This window comes from Psittacula echo, assembly GCF_963264785.1.
Source record: "Psittacula echo genome assembly, chromosome: 7".
NCBI lineage: Eukaryota > Metazoa > Chordata > Aves > Psittaciformes > Psittacidae > Psittacula > Psittacula echo.
This window is the reverse complement of record NC_137740.1, coordinates 66,050,651-66,067,357: the sequence shown is the minus strand read 5'-3', so window position 1 is coordinate 66,067,357 and position 16,707 is coordinate 66,050,651. Positions and strand designations below refer to the sequence as shown.

At 37.5% G+C, this 16,707-nt stretch overlaps 1 protein-coding gene across 1 annotated transcript; it reads right to left on the bottom strand.

Annotated features, from left to right (window-relative positions):
- Positions 1 to 592: 592 nt before the first annotated feature.
- Positions 593 to 15,075, bottom strand: RNPC3 (RNA binding region (RNP1, RRM) containing 3; the record flags this gene model as incomplete). The annotated part of the gene is made up of 15 exons (XM_080624253.1): positions 593 to 713; positions 3,588 to 3,660; positions 4,602 to 4,734; positions 5,304 to 5,362; positions 5,443 to 5,537; positions 5,721 to 5,882; positions 6,738 to 6,874; positions 7,627 to 7,752; positions 8,692 to 8,837; positions 10,430 to 10,498; positions 10,991 to 11,102; positions 11,863 to 11,943; positions 13,075 to 13,193; positions 13,785 to 13,832; positions 14,848 to 15,075. The coding sequence occupies 14 exons, from the start codon at positions 15,073 to 15,075 to the stop codon at positions 3,601 to 3,603; spliced, it is 1,575 nt and encodes a 524-aa protein (XP_080480379.1). The 3' UTR covers positions 593 to 713; positions 3,588 to 3,600.
- Positions 15,076 to 16,707: the final 1,632 nt, after the last annotated feature.

The window sequence follows — 16,707 nt, the reverse complement described above, 5'->3', positions numbered from 1 at the left end:
GGCAACACTATTACCTGCATTGCAGAGAACAACTAAAAAAATAAAAAAACCCAACACAACAAAAAGGTCAAAGGTAGCAGTGATTAATAGTTGATTAATATTTCCATTCCAAATATTTCATTGTTAGATGTTGTTAGATTTTCTTCTCTATTCAAAAATGAAACAGTAGGGAACATACAAACTAAGTCAATTACGGATTGTTTCTCATATACCAGTACAACAACCTAAAATATTGTTCAACCCTCTCGTATCACTAAGAACTGCCCTGCAACATTTTTAACCAATATATTGTTATTATATTTGAAGAAAAACAAGACAACATCTACAGTGTGAGTTCAGCACAGCTCCACACACATTAGTGGAACATTATCAGAACATTAGCTCATACAAGCTGATGAACTGGACCAAATTATCAAGTTATATAACCTTTGAGGAGGAAGGTGGAGGCCAGCTTTTAAGACTAAGAACCCCTATTGTATCTATTCACTCAGGACAGACAACTCAGGGATTTTTCTTTTTCCTCTGAGAAGGTACCCTTTGCTTTTAAATTTATCAGGTTAGTTCAGGCACTAATATAAACTCCCCACACCTGCTCTATACCAAAACTTAGATGTAGTCGAGTGCTACAGGAAACATTGCACGAAAAAAGGATACAACAAGAAAGGATACACTCTGCATGACAGTATTACTGCAGTATTTACGCAGGAATGTTTCTAAAGAAGAACAGCAGAATGTGGTTTAATTTTACTTGATTCTCAGTAATGCATACACATAACTTTATGCTACCTATCAAAAGCAAATACGTGTGTCTGATAAAATACAATTCTGACCTCTTATGAGATTTAATGAGGGCTGATGAGTCCATCAACACTAAACTCCATACTCAAAAGTAAATACATTTTTTGATAACTATAACTACTAGGACAACATCAGATTTTTCTGCCTCATTAATTCTCCTTCAATGATCTTTGCCATTTTACAGACTCACTTTTTCAATCAGGTCCAAAACCCAACCACGCTTCCATTCAATGAAGGCTTTCAAGTCACTTCTTCCCTGTGAAGAAGCTGGAAACCTCTCAACACCAGTTTCTTCTACAAAACCCTTCTCCCCAGAAACTGTATTTTAGCTACAGAAAATATAGCCACCCCAAGTACTAACTGAAATTTCTGCTGGTCTGTCAAGAAAAAGACATTTTCAGCCAATGAGTTACACAGTACTTTTATAAACCATAAGTATTACTTTATCTACAAAGTATAAAACATTTGTAGAGAAAATATGAAAAAAAATTACATTTACATTCGTAAAGTTAACACAGCTTCTTCCCGTTTAGAAGTAACCAGAAGTTAAAAAAAAAAAACCACACACACCGCCCACCCCCATGATACAGATCAAATGTGAAGCCCCTTAAATGTTTGCATAAACTTGTTTATATGCATATTCATGTTTCAAATGACATTCTGACACTGTTTTTCCTTGCAGACTCAGCTGTCATGGAATTTTGCATCAAAAATCAGCACCCATGAGAATATTCCAGCAGGAACAGGAAAAAAGAGTCATGCAGAAATAGGGTTCAGTTTCATCAGTAGTTTTGAAGTGAAATAATATTTTTAATTAAACCGCATGGATTGCTAGAAATCTGCATTAGTCTATGGTACATTCTGTGCTCTTTATATATAAGTGGTCAAAGTAATTAAGTTCTGCCCTTGACACATTAAACACTGACATCAGGGTAACTCATGTAAGACTTACAGGTGCACAAACAAGTCTTGCATTAGTATGTGTTTGATCACTCTAAAAAAAGCTGAGTTGATGATCAACATGATTAACAACCAATTACTTTGTTATTTTCCTTATGTATCCTTACAGTGTTACTTAGCAGGTTCAGCAAAGTCAGAATTGGATTTAAAGTACAAAATTAGTTGCAAAGATTCTGAATTCCTAAAAGAATAAAAATATTCAGACTTCATATAAAAGGCTTTCCAATAGGTAAAACACTTCAAGCTGCTTCTTGTACTTAAAGAACCATTAATAATTTCGTGATTTTTTTGATTAGAAACTGGATAAAATTACAGAAATACAAGTGGCTTTTTTCTAACAAGGAAAGAGAAAGAAACAAGATTGAAACATTCCCATAAACCCTTGTTTCTAATAGAATACTTTAACCAAGGCTCATTCATCTCTTTTCAATGACCAGTACAGAAGAACGCCTGTAAAAAACGTGATCTTTAATTTGACAAAATACAGATTTTGCAAACCACAGATCAATAATTCAAAATAGGTACTGGTGAGACCAAACAGCATCTCAGAAATGAGCAAGACAAGCTCAGCTATAATCTGATGAAAAAAAATCCTTAGACAACTGACAGAACAAGAAACCTATAATGGAAGTAACTGTTGGAAATACTACTCTCACAATAACCATACTGTGGGGTCCCCAATCAATTTTTAAAAATCAAAACCAGCTGTTCACATCCTTTATTTCAAACTTCAAGGCTTCTCCCCCCCCAAACTACAACAATGAAAACATTCAGATTAAAACATATCATGGATTAAGTGGAATGTTTCAGAAGCATTCAGCCTAAGCTTTGAGTTTGTTTAATCTTAGGTGGAAGAACCTGAGTGATCTGTAAGGAAGTTAATTAAATCCCCTTTAAATTTGAGGTAAGTGATTAGAGGGTGCAGACTGAGAAATGAATGCTTCTAAGTTTTGCACCAGTTACTTCACATGCTAATTTGAGACCGTTCACTACTCAAATATTTTCAGGGCATGAAACCCCTAAAAGTGAAATTAGAACCGATTTTACTTGAGTTACATAAAGCAATAAATTACAAGTAAGCAATAGTGAAGTAAAGCTATATGACAGGAAATAAAGTTAAATACTAATTAATTTCTGCTGAAAGTTAGTTTCTCATTAAGTTTAGACAACAATGTGAAAAATCAGTACCTATGCATTCCTCAACAAAGGAAGACTCAATTAATGCAACACTAAGTAGCACTTCCTGACACAATACCCTTTCCTAAATCAGGGTGTGGCAAGAGCACTAAGATCTCATTTCCCAAAATTATCAAAGCAAAAGGTTCTTTACACAGTTACCAGAAGTAAGTTTATTGCTGGAAAAGTTCTTCAGGATTGCTTTATAGTGTTGGGGACAGAAGGGAAGGAGAAAAGAGGCAACTCTCTTTAAAGCCAAAACTCCAGAAGAGTACTAAAAGATTAATGGTCCAATTTCACAGGATTATTCTCCTTAGCTCCCCTTAGACTAACCGTTAGAGAAACTGACAACTACTCTTGGATATGAGGATTAGGGAAATGGCAGTTTCTGAGTTTCTAAACAGACTAAGGAGCAACGTTTTAAACTCCCACCAACTATATACCTTGCATTCTGCTTTTCTACTGTAAGTGCACATTTAAGAGAATGAAATTGTACAGAACACTTCCCCGCCACAACACTATTCCTAAAGAGCCATTATATAAAAAAAAACACACACACCCCCCCCAAAAAAAAAAAAAAAAAAACAACAAAAAACAAAACAAATAAAACCCAGCCTATTTCTTTATTTTTATTTTCAGGAAGGAAACCATACCTTGTGGAGTGTTCTACTTTTTTCTTTTCCCTTCATTGGCATCCTGTTTTGGTCTAGCTGAACGAGCAAATTGCTGAGATTCTGTTAAGGACTAAAAGTGTCACTGGTAAACAAAAGTGAACCAAGAAGCAAAAAAGAAGTATGATTTCACCAGCAGATAACAGAAGTGGCCTTTATCTGTGAATCAATTCTAGTACAGAATATTACAACATGAGTGGCTATTAGTTAAAAATTAGGACCTCACTGATTTGCAGTATAAAAAAATTTTAAGAGAGCCTGTCCAAGTGTTTACAATACTAAGTAAACAAGAAGGACTAATCAAGAATGGGTTAGGTGCAAACAGAGTAACTATAGCAGGATAAGTACTTGATATTTACAATCCTCCACCCTAACATGTTATTTTCATAACTTTGATGTTTCAGTAGGTATTTGGGAGGGAAAAAAGTAAAAGGAACAGAGGCTGGGGTGAACACTAGTACACATAAAGGAAATAAACTACGAAACATTTAAGTGGGTAAGAAAGGACTTGCAGACAAAAAAAAGAGGGCAATACAATAAAAGTGTTGAAATCCCAACATGTTTCACAGGCCCAAAAAGCACCTGACGGTTCCAGCTGCAGAAGCAGTCTAAATAGAGACTCCTGACCCTAACAGGAGCTAGTCTTTATATTTTTAATTCTATAAACAAGTCAAAAAGCTTACTTAATTAAAATACAATCATCATGCAAGCTAAATTATCTTTTGCATGGTTTCTGCAGGACCAAAGAGCTAAAACCAAAGAAGACAATTTTAATTATCTTAGATAAACTACAGTTACTTTCCTATTTCAGAAGGTGTGCCCAAATATATTTTTTAGTTATACAAAAATTAACAATCGTATGCTATGCTTCCTGGTTTTCTTAAGGTATTTCCTCTTTCCCCAGACTTCTAATAAGTCCAACACTATGACAGCAAAAGTAGAGGTTGACAGACAGCTTACAAAGAATATAATGTAAATATTTGACGAAAAAGATACAACCACCATGGGTTTTTCAAATAAGACATATCCATTTGCTTCGTTTAAAGCTTTAGCAGCTGCTTTTTCATTAGGAAGTCCAATGAAAGCTTGTCCCTTCATACGGCCTTCTTTCATCAAACGTATATCAAACCTAGAAGCAAAATTGAGAATTGGGACTCACTCATGTTTAACCACGCTTTCACATTTCACAGTACAAATATAATCTTCATGCTTCAAAATGGAGAAATAGCAGAAATGGAAGCAGAGCCTACAAGCAGGGATTATATTACTAGGGACCATTTTGCCTGGGGGATTCATTTAGTAAAAAGTGACATTAGTCTGCAGGATGGCAAACTGATGTGAAACTGCAGTAAATGACATATGCAAAGTGATCATACACACAATCATTTCCACTGTTTATTCTGTGTCTCTAAGCCCATAAACAGTAAATTTGATAAATGAAAATGTATGGGAAAAATAATACTGCCCTACAATCATAGAATTGTTAGGATTGGAAATGACCTTAAGATCTTCTAGTTCCAATCGCTCCCCCAACACGGGCAGGAACAAAGTGTCTTCAGACACTGTTCAAGCAGAAAAATTCTATTTATGCAGAAGCATAAAGAAAAAGGTAGGTATTATTAGGTTTTAAAACCCAATTTTCATCAGTATAAGTTAACATAAAAGGCTTAATTTTAACCAAATACCAAATTCACTTACATATTTCGTTCCATTTCTGACTGGAAGTCAACGTATCTTCCAAAAATGAACTTGAGATCCTGGAATTAAAAGGTAGGTATAAGAGGAAAGCTGACAAAAAGCCTTTCCCATCAACACTTAAATTTACTGGTTTACCTACCTTTTCTTGAACTTGTTTAGCTAAATTCTTCACATATATCCTGCAATTTGGATCACCCGGCTCATAGTTTTTGAAAACAGAAAATTTTTCCATTTCTGAAAAATAGAATGTTTTTGCTCATTTACTTACTTCATATTTTTTGCTAAGTATAAAGTAACTACATTTAATATATAAATTTAGTATGATACTTATGATACTTAATACAGGATACTTATTTAAACTATTTGTTGCAACAAATGAAAGACCTATTATGAGATAATTTATTCTCACAGTTGTACCTTCGCTAGAAAGTCTGTTTTTTTCTAGATCCCTTCTAGAAATAAATTCTGATGGTATTTCATCCTCCTCCTCTTCAGTTTCCATTCTATCATTTGAAGTAGGAGCTGGGAAAATCCTTCCAAAGCCTGTACTATTGATTTCTTCTGTGGCTGAATAAAGGTCTGAAATTTCAGCACATAATATAGAAGTGATTTGTATGTTTATACACAAGAGGATCAACAGCAAGAAAAAAAACATACGCTTTTCAATAATATTTTCATGTAGTAGACTTTGTAAGGCAATTTGAACACATCCCAGAGAAATGTGTCTTAATCCCTGGTTTGACAAACACACCTGCTCTATACGGTGTCCTATAAAATCAACTGTACTATATATAAAGCCATAGCACACGCCAGTTAAGGTTAAACTACACCTGCTGTTCCAAAACTGTATCCATCTCAATGGCTTAACTAAAGAAACCATTTATTTACTCTGTGTATTACTGTAAAGTACAAGAAACACAGACTGACCACAACCCTGTAAGACACCATCACACCTCATTGCTATTATTGCTCAGCATTGTCATAGCATATAATTAGTGCATCATGGAGGAGTTGGCAATCATTTGAATGCTGCTTTCTAAGAGCTGGAAAAGGAAAATCTGAAATTAGCTTGATACATGAAATTACACTATGTAATAATTAGAATGCATTTACAAAATATTTGCTAAAAACACCTTAACATTTAAAAGAGTGCAATTTACCATCAACCCACAGATCACAGGAGAGAAAGAAATCTTTAAAATCCTCTAGATCCTTTACTGTACCAAAGCACAAAATTCTGTGCTTCAGCATGGAAAAAACAGCAATGCGACAAGACACAAGTTGGTGTTCTGAAACAAACCGTGATGTACACTGTTACGAAAAATCCAGTATAGAAGAAAAAAAGAAATCCCTGGCCTAAATTTCAGCAGGCTTCTACACACTGAAACCACATGAATTTAATATTAAATACATTTGAAGTGCAAACTCTCTTACCATTATTTTTTTCTTTTTCTGAATTTATCTGAAGAACAGCTGGGATGTCAGTATTAATATGGAACTCAATTTTTTTATGACCTACACGCTGTGGCTGCTCAAAGACATCTGAAGGTGACAGTGCAGGGTGCAAATTACTGTTTAAATAAAAAAATAACATGTTTATTAAAAAGATTCAGCCACTGACAACTGCATAGTCAAATACAAGATTTCTTCCAGATAGATTTTATGCTGCTGTTACAAATACATCAATTCCTCCTTTCATAAATTTTACCCAATACCATTCAAGTTGATTAACACACCACGAATACAGAAGGTATGGCTGGCTGTGAAAGCAAAACCAAGAACTGCATACTGCATTACAGTATACACAGGCATTTATGAAAAACTTGGTCATCACTACACAGAAATAGTACACTGGTGCCTACTGTGCCACAGTGCTGCAGTTTCAAACCCCTAACTTATTCTAAAGCAAATCAATTTTATTCTTTCAGTATCACTCTTTTTGTACTTTCTAATTTTTATTTCGAGATGTAGCCTAAACAATAAATTCAGATTGTTTGTGTCACAGTTGTGATATGAAATTGGGTTTCTTTTCTTTTTTTTATGAAAAAGGTATTTTTGTTAGTTTGACAGGAAGAGAAACAAACACCCCTTTACGGATTAAGGCTGTTGAGGAGACTTAAGAGTTTAAATTACAGAAAATATGGACCTTTACAGCAATAAAACCAAGCGTGGGGATAAGGGAAGATCAACTTCACTATCAAACCTACATATCATTGAAGGAGGCTTGTTTTAAAACAGCAACACTAAAGCAAACATGATACAGAGACTGTCATTTAGTAAAATAATAATCTGAAAAAGTGAAAAACCCACAAAAAATACAAACCTCTGAGGAGTACACACAGGAACATTCAGTAAGTCTTTAATTCTTCGTTTTTTTCGAACACCACGCCTCTTCGTGTTTATTGGTCTTTTAGGCTGAAGGGTTGCTAATTCCATCAACTTGGTCATTCTATTTTAAACAAAATTTTAAAAAGAACCCAAGTGGTTTACATTTTATTTGAAAATACTAATTTTGAAAACCCTTCCCCCTTCCTGAAAGCCCCTGAAATACAGATTTTCAGAATAGTTATAAGTCTAGCTACCTTAAAACCACAACTACATTAATAAACTAACACATAAATTGATACACACAGAGTACTTAACTCATCATAATGAGTTCAGTGATGTCAATTCCTTCCCCAAGAATGCACCTAATTAGGACACTGAAGCTGCAGAAATGCGAAGAAGCCCCAGCCTGAACCTTTTTTAATAGCACCATTTTCACTCAACAGGAGTGCCTTTTTCCAAATGCATGTATTTGTCTGAATATAGCATAGGGACTTTGATTTACTTTTCAGTTTAAAAACAAATAAAGAAAATTGCTTCTTCATTTTATATTAAAGATATTTTTTTTAAAAAAGCTATGATGATGCAATTCAGTCCCAAAACACTGAGAGTCCTCAGCACACACAACCTCCCATTATTATTACTTCTAGCAACACACACTGATGTGCAACGAACATTTTAGAAGTCGGAGTGCACACATAATTCAGTAGTACTGAGTAGTTTACTCAGTAAAGCTCTGGAAAAGCAAAGAACCCAGAAAATAAACTAATGGTTGCTTCCTTATACCTGCACTCTCTCTTCATTCAGAGTTTCTAATTTGTTGAGGTTTTTTTTGGTTTTGGACATGTGAACATATGGTAATTTGCATACCATTTGGCCATGTTTCTCATCTTGCTGTGATTCAAAACAGCACTGTCCATTTTAAGTCACTCTGGAGATTCCTTAAGCATCTGGAAAGATTATCTATACTGCAAATGTTAACAGATTCCACCATTTGCTGAACTAGAAGCTAGAAAAGTATAATCACCACCCAACAGCTGGCAAATGACTGTAAAATGCATACCTCTCCTTTTCCTCCTCATTATCACTTTCATATTCTGATTCATCTCCACTAGATTGCTGCTCTTCCTCTTCAGGCAAAGGAGGCTCTTCAGGAGGAAAAGGTGGGATTGGTGGAGGTGGCACAGGTACTGGTAAATACTCTTCATACTAATCATGGGGAAAAAGATCTATTGTGGTTTTTGTTTTGATTTTTTTTTTTTTTTTTTTTAAAGTAACTAAACATTTTAAGAAAAGAAAAATGCTTGTTTTCCTTTACATAATAAAAACAGTCAAAGCAATAAATGAGAACATGACAAGAAGTCTTTTTTCATGTACATAATAAAAATAGTCAAAGCAATAAATGAGAACATGACAAGAAGTCTTTTTTCATGTATGTTTATAGTCATCTCAATGCTATTTTGTTAAACTTAATAATTAATCAATAATGAAAAATTTCCACAAGAAGAAAAAAAATCCTGCTTTCTGAAGCATAACAGTGCAGGCTTTCTTTCTTTAATTTGAGGAGTTAAAAAAAAAAAACCCGTAACTATAGCCCTGGGTTTTTATTTTACACTCAGGTTTAAGGACTTTCCCTGAGAAGAGTATGCTCAAACCACGGGCGGAGGCCTAAGCTCCCAAGCCATCTCAGTTTCTACACTGAACCTGCTACCACCTATCAAAGTTACATTTCTGTTTCTATAAGGAGTGAGGACTTAATGAAATTATTTTTTTCCACCAAGACTGCAAAACTACATGTAAGTAATTCCTTATTTACAAAAATCACCTCCATTTCAAAAATCCCACTACGCTTAATAGGTACTTTATGTACCATCAGTTCCATAAGGCACTGATGTCTTCTGGCATTGGAAATACTTTGTGCCCTTTAGACTCTCCCTCCAGGAATTTTGAGGACTGGCTTCTCTCCTTAGCACCCTTTTTTGCATGACCATTAAATTCATAGTGCTTAATCTCAGCCAATACCAGGCAATGAATAAAATTCGTAGAGAAATCAGTGTGAGTTCATTTGATAGATTTATTTCATAGTTTTCTTTATCAGCTAGCTCCCCTTTTAGCAGTTCCGTTAGGGCAAACACAAAGCATAGTGGAACACAACTTCACCATATCCAAATACTGTACCTAACACTACTAATGCAAGTCCTCACTTGCAGAATCTTCCACTGGCAATCAGTTAAACTACTCTATCACAGCAAAAGAGCACCAAGACCACAGAGCTGGTATTTCTAGTTCCCTTCAGAAACAGCTCTCCTCTAGAAAACTAGAAAAACTGAAGCCTCTGCCAGTTTCCCTCAACCCTGTCTCTTTGAAAAAACATGCTGGAGATAGAGCAAGTTAAATCCAGAAGTGCTTTATAATCTCATTGGCAATCTGAATCTAATCAGAAGTCCAAAGAAACACACAAATGCAAGAGCTTAACACATCTTTGTAAGGCAATGTGCTAATAGTATTCTTTATTTCCTGCATTTGTAACACGATGCTATAACCTCCATTTATTTTTTTTAATACTCAGTTTGAAATATTCCAGTACTGTCATACATGTATATTTCTTTGTTCTACGTATAGTTAAAAAGATTTCTTTACAGAACTAACATGCAAATCTTACCCAATGAAATGAAGCAGTATTTGCTATCCTCTAGAGATTTCTCCAATCTAAGTTTTAACCTAGATCTCCTACCATGTTGCAAACATTTCAAATTGTGAATCCATTTCACAGTACTCAAAATGTGTATTAAAAAAGTTACCATCGGAGGACGAGCAGTAATTTGTCCAAAAGGTGGAGGAAGATTCATTTTATTCATAAGATGAAGTACCTGAAACAATGCAAGATAAGGAAGATTTCCTTTTAATCAAGAAAGGAATGAAAACAGTTCCCTGCTAGGTATCTAAAGTGGTAACTTCTGGCAGGTGTAAATCAGCATAATTTTAATGAAGATACAACTATACTGGTTATTAAACAATGTGAAAGCCTGCACATGAGATCCAATACTAATGGTAAACATGACAACATCCTAAAAAGACTAATCAAAAAAAGTAAAGTACCCTCTCGGAATGAAATTCTATGTACTCAGGTCACATCTAATTAAAGATCATATCCAGTTAAGCCTTCAGCATCAATGAAATAAGTTACTTTTGGTCAATGAATTCTTATTACCTCAGCATAGTAAAAAATTACTATTGGTTAACACCATCACAGAAAAACTAACTTAATATTTACTATGACATTATTTCTGTGGGCAATTAAAGAGGAAGACTGAGATGCTTCTATGTTTATACTTTCTTTTTTTTTTGCCTTTTGTACTTACCTGGACATAAAATTTGGGCACGCTTGCCAAGGCATTTACTATATTTGCTAGAATTGTACTTGAAGGTGGTGGATACAAATATTTGAGGCAAGAATTGATGGGAAAGCTGAGGCTGAGGAAAGAAAAACAAACAAACAAACCCACAAAAAAAAACAAACCCAAGACATCTTAGCACCACTGTCACATAATGACTGATAGTAATTAATAACTATTAGAAGTTTAATTATTCATTACATCTGAAGTATCACTGAAATATTTCCCTTAGAACAGTTCTGGACCACTTCCATTATGCCTTTAACATCAGGGAGCAGCTCCCTAATGCATGACAGATTTACTGGGTTTAGGTACAATGAAAGCACCAACACATGCAGAAAGCCTGAAGCACACAGAAACAATCAACACGTCCAAAACCAAAAACATAGCATAGCATGCTATACAAACATCATAAACTCAATGCTCAAAGTGCTGGATATATTAGCCCAAAAAGAAATTTATTCTTTACATATACAAAAACGCACATGGGGGAAAACAAAAAAAACTCTGTAAAAGTAAGTCAACAGTATTCTGATGTTAACACTGGATCCTCAAACTCTTCCTAAGAAAGCAATGCATCTTCTAGCAATAGCTAGAAGGCTATTATGCAATCCACAACTTCACATTTCAAAGCACACCTCACTGTGAGGGCTCCAAACTTGAAGAACTAAAATTTCTTCTTTGTGACAATTCCTACAGCTATGTATGTAAAACAGCAGCCTACTATGAAGCAAAACGAGTGCAGCATGCTGCATTCTTTTTCAACAGTGCAAAGCACTTATTTCAAAATACACTGTAACAGAATAAGATAATTAAGACCAAAAAAAACCCCCACTAACCCATGTTCAGGTGCAATTCCATCCTCTATTTTAACACAGCTTTGTTCTTTTTTCTCTTCTGCTTTCACTTGTTCTTCTGAACTGAAAATTAATTTAGTGTTAACTAAATGGCAAAATTTAAGTGCAGTACATAACATAGGAAATAAATTTTTGAGCAAATGAGATTAAACAAAAGAAATAGATTAGTATTTTTAACATCTTTTATCAATGCATTACTACATTTTAATTCTTAACAATTAATACATGCAGGTAAATAAAGCAACCAGACTTCTAAAAGATATTTAAGTTAGTCTCCCAATATTCAAACACTTCTGACTTAAAACTAATCAGGGAAAAGAGCTAAAATTATTTCATGTTATTCTCTGTGCAGAGGCCGTATAAAACCAAAAGTATTACATTAGTGGTTTGTCCATAATCAGAGAGTGGAATAAGCAACTTAAAACCTCTATAGCTGATTTTAATTACGCACTACCATGTAGCTTCTATCACTTAGTTATGTATTACACAGGTAAATGCAACAGCCAAACTATTCAAGTTTTTTTTTTTTTAATTAAGTGCTTGAAAGACAACTGAAACCCAAACTATCACGGCTCTTGGTCACACTAGCATTACAATTCATTGATTTTTCTATTCTTCTTTCTAAATCTTACATATTCTTTAAGCATTTGAAAATACACTCAGACAATTTTATGTTTGTTCTCCTCATGGTCCAAGCTAGATACACAGAAATCACAGCTTAGAAGACAGTGGTTATAATATTTCTGTCTTAGATGGTTATCCTAGCAGGTGTAAATTCTGCTCAAAACAGAAAGAAACATCAGGCATGCACTGTTTAAGAGCAGAAGAAAACTATAATCCTAAGGAAAAAAAAGGACGAAGAATCATTTTTAAACACAGGGAACCTGTGCAACACAGAGGTCAGCTTACACAGACTGGAGTCTTGCTCTGTAAATGAAAGCAAACAGGGTCATCTGCTGCATAAAGTTATTAATAACTACAGGAATAAGGATGGGAATTATTGCATGATGATACAGAATGAAACAATACTAACAGAAGGAATGCAGTCACTTATCTATAGAACTGAACCTGCCTGTTAGCACTTCTAAATACTTTCAATTTATCCTTTTACTTAATAGTACTAAGAAAGTATCATGAACAATGCATTTCTTTCCCTTGGCCACAAACGTAAGAACTGAATTATTATGCACATACCTTTTACACTTCTCTGAGACAGAAGGCTGGCTAAGTACCTGCACACTGTCTTGCTCCTTCGCAAATTCAACAGCTAAGGTGTGACCTAAAAGTTTCAGCTGATGCAGTCTTGACAAAGCCTTCAAATAATTATAATAAAGAAAGAAAGAGAAGAGGAAAATCATTAGAATTATTTCAAAGCATAACTGTGTTTTCTTCGGTTGGTAAATCATACACAGGATGGAGCCCCAACTGCTTTAAGCTAAGTCTGTGCCAATATAGACACAGTTCCGCACCATTCCTGCCTTCACAGTCCTGTTTTTATCAGCGTCTTCCCTGCTAGCAGGATGGAAGATAGAAGTCGCACAGCTAGAACCATTGCAGAGACTTAGGTCATCTGAACACAGTAGCGAGACTGCAGCCTTAATGATAGTTATTACACAGTGTAGTAAATCTCTGTGATTTCAAGTAACCAGCCACTTGCTTTGAACTACAAACATCAGATGACTTCCATGAGCTCCTTCCAACCCACCTTTCTTATGACTCTACAGATGCAATCATTCCATCAAATCCTTCTAGCACCTCCTGAAACAGAACTCTAATATTACATTGCCCTGCATTTTATTTTCCAGAACAGCAAGTGCTAGATGATGTGTAAAACATTTTAGAGCACAACTGGCAATTAAGGAAAATGCTTTGCTAGAACACTTAGTAACAAAATTAATACAAACCTTCACAGCTGCATTTTCACTGGGGAAAGTAGCAAAAGCAGTATGTTTCTATAAAACAAACAAAACAAAAAATTCAATTCAAATCAAAGAGGTAAGAAATTGCATGTAAAACGTATACCCACAAGTAATTCGAAGTTCAGGCTTATGAATTAGAAAGCTTCCAGATAATAATCATCTAACTCCCACGTGAGTCAAAGGTGAAGGACGAGCAAAAACTCCTGTACTCAAAAATTAAGACAGGAACACAAGAGTTTAAGGAATACGAGAAAACAGGAGTTTGGGAGGGTTTGTTTCGGGTTTGTTTGGTTTTTTCCCCCTAGTGAACAAAAGCTATCCTAAACTGCAAGAAAATACATACTGATGAAGAAGTTGAATCTTCTTTTCAAAAAAAGAAGATTTATTTCAGCACCTCTCAGAAGAACATTGTCATCAAAGCAGCTCCCAAAAGTAATACTCTTCCTGTTACAAGAATTATAGCAACTGCGGTGCTCTGAAAGTTTACATGGTTTGCATAATGTTTTCCCTTATTTTTTAAGTTTAAAAAAAAGCAAAGCTTTCCAAATTAGACTGAATCTTCACAGAATATACAGTTCATCTTAAATTTAACAAACATTATTACTTCATCTTGGCACTACATGATTCGCTATTAAAAATCTAAACCATTAACACTGTTATAAGATGATCTATCAGGAAAATCATTACAATGAAATTAGTATTTTTAATACCCTACAAAAGAAAGCATGGCCCTGACACAAGATGCAGACATAATTTACCTGCAGATCTGCAGGAATACAAGGGTCTTTCCAAACACCATTCATCACCAAACAGATACGCCTATGTTTTCGTAATTTCGGGGAGAAAAAAATACAGGAATATTTCAAAGGCAGACTCGTGAAACTGCATTCGTACACCTACCAGCAGCCCCTTTCGCAGTGGGCTTAACCTTAACAGTAAGGCAAGCCAAAGCTGAAGCCGTTGTACACAGAACGTGCAGCCTGCGGGCAGACGGGACGCCCAGGTCAGACACTCCCCCGACCGCACCGTCCTAGGTTCCGGCACTTACCAGCCGCCCATGGTCCGACAGGACGCGCACAGACACCGCCCCGAAGTGTTTCAGCAGATCCTCCTTCTCCGCCGCGCTCAGCTCGGCTGGCAGACGCCGCACCAGCAGCGTCCGGCCACGCCGCCGAGCCAAGCCGGGGTGAAGAGGCACGCCAGGCGGGACGCCGGGGTGCGGCAAGCCGGCGCCCGGACCCGCCGCCCTCACCTCCTCACAGCCAAACGCCGCCATCGCAGCGCGCGGCCCAGAAAAGAAAACACCCCGCGGGCACGGATGCAGAGAGTTTGGTTCTCAAATCTCGCGAGACTGCTGTCGCCTGTGGATGGGTTGTCGCTAGCGGAAGGGCGGGGAATGCGCGCCGAAGCTGAAGGCTTGGGACCGGCGGGATGCGAAAGGAACAGGCCAGCCAGCATGGGCTTATGTAGGTCAGGTCCTGCTTTACCATCCTGATCTTCTACGACAAGGTGACCTGTCTGGTTGATGAGGAAAAGGCTGTGGGCAGTGTCAGTTGGGACTTCAGTAAAGCATTGACACTGTCTCCCACAGTGTTCTCCTGGAGAAACTGGCTGCTCATGGCCTGGGCAGGTGTATTCTTCACTAGGTAAAAAACTGGCTGGATGGCAGAGCTCAAAGTATGGTGGTGAATGGTGTCACATCTAGTTGGTGACTGGTCACTAGTGGTGTCCCTCAGGCTCGGTGTTAGGGCCAGTGTTGTTTAATATCTTCATTGATGATATGGATGAGGGGATCGAGGGCACCCTCAATAAATCTGCAGATGACACCAAGTTGGGTGGGAGTGTTGATCTGCTGGAGGGTAGGAAGCTCTGCAGAGGGATCTGGACAGGCTGGATCCATGGGCTGTGGCCAGAGGGATGAGGTTCAACAAGGCAAAGTGTGGGTCCTGCACTTGGGCCACAAAAACCCCCTGCAACGCTCCAGGCTTGGAGAGGAGTGGCTCGAAGGCTGCTCATGGGAAAGGAGCTGGGGGTGCTGGTTGAAGAAGCTGAACATGAGCAGCTTGTGCCCAGGCAGCCAGGAAGCCACCAGCATCCTGGCCTGTATCAGCACCATCGTGGCAGCAGGGCCAGGGCAGTGGTTGTTCCTCTGCACTGGGCACTGGTGAGGCCACACCTTGAATCTGTGTTCAGCTCTGGGCCCCTCATTACAAGAGAGACATTGAGGTGCTGGAATGGGGCCAGAGAAGGGCAACGGAGCTGGTGCAGGGCCTGGAGCACAGTGTGATGGGGAACGGCTGAGGGACCTGGGGGGGTTCAGTCTGGAGAAGAGAAGGCTCAGGGGAGACCTTATCACTCCCTACAACTGCGTGACAGGAGGTTGTAGTGAGGTGAGGTCGGTCTCTGCTTCCAAGGAATAATTAACAGGACAAGAGGAAATGGCCTCAAGCTGAAACCAGGAGAGGTTTAGCCTGGAGCTGAGGAAGAATTCCTTCCCCAGAGGGTGGTCAGGCCTTGGAACAGGCTGCCCAGGGCAGTGCTGGAGTCACTGTCCCTGCAAGTGTTCACAAACTGTAGACAAGGCCCTCAGTGCCATGGGTTAGTGGTTGCCTTGGCTGTGCTAGAGTAGCAGTTGGACTTAAATGTCTTTTCCATCCTAGCTGATTCTATGATTATAAGCTGCAGCAGCTGGCTCTGTCATTCCTCTGGCCCTTGTGCTGACAGGCAGCCTGAGCAGTAAGCTGAGCCAACCCCTGGGGTCTGCTGGGCCTTGCTGGCTTGCCTTGAGCACTGTGGTATGCAGCCTGTGAGCCATTCTTTAGGGCCATCCATGTCTTTAGTGGGTGATGCCTTATGTGATACACGAAATCTGTCTCAGTCAAATATTAAATAATACTCCAAAATGAGA